This window comes from Oryzias melastigma, linkage group LG13, assembly GCF_002922805.2.
Source record: "Oryzias melastigma strain HK-1 linkage group LG13, ASM292280v2, whole genome shotgun sequence".
Lineage (NCBI taxonomy): Eukaryota > Metazoa > Chordata > Actinopteri > Beloniformes > Adrianichthyidae > Oryzias > Oryzias melastigma.
This window is the reverse complement of record NC_050524.1, coordinates 30,112,017-30,119,205: the sequence shown is the minus strand read 5'-3', so window position 1 is coordinate 30,119,205 and position 7,189 is coordinate 30,112,017. Positions and strand designations below refer to the sequence as shown.

The 7,189-nt window shown below is 37.1% G+C and overlaps 1 protein-coding gene across 5 annotated transcripts in view; it reads left to right on the top strand.

Moving 5' to 3' along the window:
* The window catches only part of rap1gap2a (RAP1 GTPase activating protein 2a), a 149,164-nt gene that overhangs the window by 123,148 nt on the left and 18,827 nt on the right, over positions 1–7,189 (top strand). For 4 of the 5 annotated variants that reach the window (XM_024276478.2, XM_036215054.1, XM_024276480.2 and 1 more), the window contains 3 exons: positions 4,128–4,160; positions 5,616–5,648; positions 5,798–6,022. In XM_024276478.2, coding sequence (XP_024132246.1) covers positions 4,128–4,160; positions 5,616–5,648; positions 5,798–6,022 — 291 coding nt within the window. The remainder of the gene's footprint in view (positions 1–4,127; positions 4,161–5,615; positions 5,649–5,797; positions 6,023–7,189) is intronic. The other variant, XM_036215055.1, reaches the window with a different exon arrangement.

Here is a 7,189-nt window from a genome sequence, read left to right as displayed (position 1 = left end):
AAAAAACACCTCTTTCACTGACTCCTGAGAGGATTTTCCTTTGAACATCGAGGGGTCAGAAAGAAAATATTTAAATGGAATATTTCTCTTTGTCTGCCCGGAATACGTAGATTTTTTTTTCTTTTCTTATCAGCAAAGTCTGCTTCTCTTTGTGCGGGACCACTCTGTGCCCTCCAAAGGCCCCGAGGGGAGCAGGCTTTGAGACGTCAGCAGGCAGCAGAGTAGTCAAAGGAATAATGAGTTAAATATCTAAAAAATGTACAAACGGCCAAAGGGAGGAAGTAGAGTGAGGGGAATTATAGTTGCAGTTTTGTAATTACCTGCATACAGTGTGTATCCATTTGTGGGTGTGAAGTTAACACCTGCAGGTAAAGATGGTTTTCTGCAGAAAACAGAATTTCCTCCCATCATTTCTTCTAAAGTCACATTACTGACAACCTTGTTCTGTGGAAAAAAAAAAGTCATTTTGAAAACCAATTACTAGAGTTTAATTAAATGCATGACTTAGAGATGAGCTGTGTTGACACAATAATGGTAATAAGTCAATATTGTGTCATTTAAATTTCTGTGATAGTTTCTGTGATAACTAGTGTCCAAAGGTAAAATAGTGTTGCAGCTTAATGAATTTTGCTCTATAACTTTTCTCCACTCTGTCCCTGTTGTATTATATTCACCTTGACACGTCTGCAGAGTCAGATAGGAACTTTTTTGAAATTTTCATTAAAATTTAGGCTTTAATGTAAAGGCAAATTGTATGGTGAGATAAATTTAACATAAAATATCAGTTCTGAAAATGTTTATAGTTTTATTTTCTAAAATAAGAGTTATAAAAATTAATCATGTTCAAGAAAACCTGTTCTAATGTCCAACATGAGATTTTTGGATTTTTAAAAATGTATTTCATTGTTGTGATGAATAAAGTTGAGGTTAATGCCCAAACTTTAAATTAAAGTTTTTGTTTTTGTTTTTTTATTGTGATCTGTTTATAAATACTTTAAGACAATGAAGTGTCTGTGGTTTTAAAATATCTGTTTTTTGTTACTGAAACAGAATATATATTTACAGAAGAATAAACAAAAGAGTAAAAATAATCATTAAGGATTTTTTAGGGTCTTTCAATTATGAAATTAGGATCCGTAGGGTCAGCACGCAACTGGGACCACAGAAAAATCAAACAGATATAAACAAAATACATAAGAAATAAAAGAAATAAACACTATAAATATAATGTAAAATAAAATATAAAAAAATAAAATAAGAAAAAAAATTGAAATAAAATAAAATGAATAAAAAATAGAAAATAAAATAAATAAAAAATAAAATAAGCAATAACAAATATAGAGGAAAAATACAATAAATAAAATAAAAATAATAAAATGAATAAAAAATAAAATAAGACATAAAATATAATAAAATGAATAAAAATAAAATAAGAAAAAAATAGAATGAATGAAAAATATCATAAATAAAAGATGAAATAAAATTAATAAAATGCAAAATAAAAATAATATGAAGAAGATAAAATAAAATAAGAAATAAAAATAAAAATAAAATAAAATGAATTAAAAAATATAATAAACAAAGAAAATATAAATATATAAATAAGTTCTTCTAGACTCAAAGAAAGGACTCAAAACAGGGAGCAGAGATGGATTAGATTTCAAATGTAACACTAAGTGAAACCAAACCTAAAGCACAAGGGAGACCTTTCAAAATAAAACTAAGATGACAAATGTGTGGAAGAATAACAAAATGATCAGATCAGATTAAAAGCAGTACCATGATGGGAAAGCAAAGTCAGAATTATTGTAAATAAACATTTAAAAATATGCTAATTTGTTTCTGTTAATATCACTGCCAAATCACTGATGCGAAACAGTGGGTGCTGCTTCGCTGTGGCGACCCCAGAAGGGATAAGCTGAAAGGTGAAGAAGTTTCTGTTAATATTCAGTCAAGCAAGACAGACATTGTTTTGCCTTCTTGAAGATAGAGCATCTGACATTCAAACTTGTTAAGTAAACAATAAATGTTTTGTGACAGGATGGTGATTTGATTGAAGTGAGTAATTGATATAGATTTCATCTAAATTTGAGGGTCCTTTGTCAGAATCTGGAGGATGAACGTCTTCCTTCTGCCTGATTGAAGTCATAGATTAGATGTAAATTACTAGAGATTTTATTTATATATATCTGTAGATTGAGATGTTTGGAATCTAATGAGAACTTTGATTCATCCTCCTGTCTTTAGTCGTCTCATTTCTATGTATCCCTTTCGATGTTAGCTGAAATTGCCTCCTCTTAAGAGTGTCTTTATGATCTGTCTCATAATGCTGGTGATGGTTGCCTCCATCAACAAGCACTTAAGAGAGACACAAACATCTGCAGACATGACCTCTCATGTGTTTACATGTCCTGAGTGCTGCAGCCGTTAGACTAGCTAATGCTGAGCGTGAGTTTAAAGAAAACACAGTCAGGGGTCTCCAGAGAGTAGGGCTGCCACAATCAGACAACTAGTCGACTATTAAAATAGCCGACGACTAAATTAATAGTCGATTAGTCGTTACTTTATATTATATGGAGTCAGAGTGTAGTGAAGTTAAAAGTTATTATAGTATTGTGCTAGCTTTTGGGACTATTTTGGCATTTATCAAGGTTTCTAGGCTGTTTTGGAGTTTAGCTAATATTTCAGCGACATGCTAACTGTTTTGGCTAATTTAGGATTTTTCAGTTTTTTGGCTATTTTGGAGTTTAGCTAATATTTCAGCTGCATGCTAGCTATTTGGCTAAATGAAGGTTTGTTTTTAGGCTAATTTGGCATTTAACTAATATACTAGTTGGCTACAAGCTTCAACATTTTCAGCTATCAATTTCAGCATCTTCAGCTATCATCACTATCTTCAGCTGTCAAATTCATCTTACAGCATTCACGCTAGATAATGCTAGTGTGAATATATCTAGTTTTTAGTTAGTTTAAAGCTTATGATGGTTAAGATATGGGTCTTCATCCACTTTGTGCAAGACCGGATTAGTCGACTAATCGAATAAATAATCTGTGATTAGTCGACTATTAAAATAATCGTTTGTGGCAGCACTACCAGAGAGTCGTGTTTAGATCTGAACCTGTTTCATAACTGACCACCTTCTTCCTATGTTATCCAAATCCATTATTTTCCATATTTGTGTATTTATACACATGTGGTATAAAACACCTCAGGCTGCGACTCGCTACGTCATAAATGAAGAACTTACAGTTGTTGAGAAAAGAACTGACGCCTGGTTCACACCATACGCGGAAGTACAGCGAAGCAGCGCGGAATGGAGGCTGATTCCATTTAGCTCCCCTGTTAACCTATGGTGTAGTTTACAGCAGTTGCAAAGCGCTGCGGTCCTCCACGTCCGGCAATCCTGGCAGGAAGTTGCGTTAAGACACACGAGAAAATCAAGTCAATTTTCAAAATATAACCAATTTTTCACAATAAAATATCGCAATTGAGAAATGTGATCATATTATTGTATCTAAACAGACTGTAGAAATGCACACAGTTCTTCTGCGTCTAGTGTGAACTGAGCGTTATGTGTGTCTGCATGTCTTAAAACCACACGAGAACTGGACTAGGTGACCCCTCCCCATCGCATACGTACCTGCTGGTTCCAAAAAGCTAAAATCCCATAGACTTCTGCTGATCTTTTTAAACATGTTCGTGCCATGATATTTTTTGAAACGTTTGACAGATTCTCCTGAACCCACTTTCACATGGTAGGGGTGTGGACTACCAACATGCTCACTCCTGATTGGTGAAAGTGGATTCCATAGAAATGTTGACTCAAACAAACTTGGACCAATCCCTGCTAACTGGTAATTTATGGTTCCAAAATGGCGATGGCCAGATCAGGAAAACTTGGCATTAGAAATCACTTGATTTGGTTGGGACCGGAAGTAAGCCATTTAAATGGGTGACGTCACTCAGTCCAGTTCTCACATCCAGTCAGTGGTGAAAACATGTTTAGTTGCCATGTGGTATGAATGTTGAGTCAAGCAATGACAAATACTGTGTGACAAGATGTGTTATCTATGCTGTTTGACCCTTGTGCTTCTCTATCCTCACGCTGCGAACGGACTCTAATAAGGTCCCTAAAACCGAAGAGACCAAAAAATGGAAGGTGTGACTGGTTGCACCCTCCCTCACATCTTTTTCTGTAGATTTCATGAGTTTGTCCTTTAATGCTCCCTTATCCATCTGCCTTTAGCTTTCATTGTTCCCTCTCTGCTTTGCCCTTGTATGCGGTTGCTTTATTCCTTCGTCTGTCTGCTTGTGAAAGATTTCAAACTCCCTTGTGAATGTTTTTCAGATTTTTCTCACTGCTTTTAGAAGTGCAAAATCAATAGTCTCTTGATCCGATTGATTATAAGCTGAAAGAAGTCCAGCTGTCAATTGAGCCTGCCAATACCTTGACTCTTGCTGCTGTAGAATATAAATAGCTGTTTGGCCATAGCCCTGCATTCCCAGAAGCTGTTCAGCAGCATTTAAGGCTGCACACAGTTAAAGCAATTATCTAAGGTTCACCAATTTATGAGACTATCAAAAATTGACACCTACCACTGGTGTTTATAAGGCCTTAGTCGCAACTGTCCTTACCGGTAGACGAGGTTTACCTAAGAGATGGGCTTGCAGGAGATTTCAAGGTCATAGAGTGCTCGGTGAGTTTGTCGGGTGGAATGTTCATGGCGATTGGTTGTAACAAACTCTTATACAAAACGTAAGAGTAAATAAGAGTGAAGTAGGGAAGAAGCAGGATTTGTCACTGTTTAATTCCTCTCAAATCTTGGGCACTGCCCAAGGGGCCCGCTAGTGCTGGTCAATCTAAAGATAATCTTACGGCAGGTGTGTCCAAATCCAGTCCTCGAGGGCCGGTGTCCTACCTGTTTTCCAACCAACCTGCCATTGAAGCTCCTCATTGGCCAAACACACCTGATCCCGGTAATCAGAAGGAGATAAGACAGAGTTTCTGGAAAACCAGCAGGAGGTCGACCTGGATTTGGACACCCCTGTCCTACGGGTATCTAGGATCATTTGGGTGTCACCTTCATACCCCTTTCTCATGTACTGACCATACACAAATGCTGCATGCACGGGGTGTGTAGGTGACATTTGACCATGTACAAAGTACTCCCATCTTACTAACAACTAGATTGTGGCGTAAGGACACTGTACAACATTGTCACCCGTAACTTATAGGTCGTACAACTTACTAGAGCCTTACAAGCACTTCCTTACACACTTACCACACTTGCAACAATTGTTCCATTTTCATGACGCCCCTTAAGGTGGCCACACAAGCCTCAATGAACTCCAAGACACACCTGTGCTCCCCTTGAGATCCGGCCACTCTCCCCTATGACCATTTACGAGCCCGGACAACCCAAAAACCCACAGCACCTGTACGGGTCTACCCCCTTTCATGGTTGCAAGTGATTGAGGATTTGCATCTGTTGAGTGAAGGAGTCTGTCATCTCTTTGTGTCTGTGTTTGTTGCTTCGCTTGCAACTTCGTCATCTGGAAAAGAATGTATTACAAGCAATGAGGTTTTAAAGCCGCTTTTCTCTCTGTTTTTCAGGATGACTACATTCCCTACCCACGGATTGAAGATGTAAGTCAATTCTCAAACACATATCTACTCTTTCTTCAAATTAGAAGTTCTTTAATATTCCCTCAAATTCTGTATTAAAAGCAAGATTCTCCTTAATTTTGTCAGTTGTGTTTTTTCTTATTAGATGTTGTTGCTTCTTTTCTGGAAAGGTCTTAGAAAAAGGAGGTCCATATCCCCAAGTAATTCTGCCCCAGTTTGGCGGTTACTGGATCGAGGATGCAGAGGCACCAGCAGGGACGCCTTCCTCGTCAGAGTCCAGTTTCTGCGAGGAGGAAGAGGAAGGAGGCGAGGCCATGAGTCCTGGAGGGGCACACAGCTTCCGCCTGGAGTGCAACAGCACAGCTCGAGCCTATGGCAAACACTTCCTCGGAAAGGTTCGAACTTATCTGTTTGTTTCAGGAAATATTTTCTTTAGAGATTCTAAACCCCGCCCATCCTGAGCAAATACACTTGTGGAACACGCTCAGTGAAGTTTAGCAATGTCCTCAACTATCTCAGGGGCTAAAAGAAGTTATTAAAACATTGAATGTGAGATCAGTTTAACTTCCTTACTTCGGTATGATTTCTATTTTTGTTTTTATTCTGTCCTGCAGCAGTCCTGGACTCCAAGGACCTTTTTGCAATTATTTTTGTTTTTGCCAAAAATTTCTAAAGCTAATATTTTCCCCTGCCACATACTCTAAAACCCAACAAAATTAGTACACACCTAGTACCCAGTGAAAATTAATTTTTGACATGTGAACAACCCCCTCCCCTAACAAATGACATCACAGTGGGAGAAACCATCAAAAAAATGAATGGGGCCAAAATCTCCTGTGGGCTCAAAACATATTTCAAGGAAAATGAAGACAACTGTGTCGAGGAAATCCAATGGAAGTTTTAATATTATTGGATGGACCAGCTTGGTGGCTGGGAAATTGTGGGGAATTTGGTTATTTTTCCACATTTTCCACACATGAGAAAAGAAAACTTTTTTTCCAGCAAATTTCATGAAATTTCACACACATGCTGCAAGCTTAAGTCTACAATTATTACCGAATGTTGACCTTTGACCTCAGAAAAAGGCTGCCATCTTGAATTTCCATTTAAAAAATAAAATCACCTTTAGTTCCAGCTACAAATGTAAACTCCTTCAAAGGCTTTTAATCAATCACCTCCAAACTCCTGAATGTGTTTGTTTTACATTTTGGGGTTTTAGAAGTTGTAGATAAACTGTTAGCATGGTGAGCTTGCAAAGTGATTTTTTACCAAAATTTGAAAATTCAGTACTGTGCTCAAGTTGAATCAATTGATTACACATGGTATGACTTTATTAAGAATGTGGGTGTAGCTAGTAAGAAGAACTCAGTTGCTAAAGAAATCCAAAAATTAACTTTTGCAGATTTCTCTTAAGATTACATATACATATTCTACACCTTCAGGTGACCCCAAAATGAAATGGTTGCTATAGAGAAAAAAACAATAGAAATGCTATCATTTGGGGGGAAAAAAGTGGGAATTTTGTTGAAGAACAAAATGAATTTGTCAAATGCAGCTCTGGT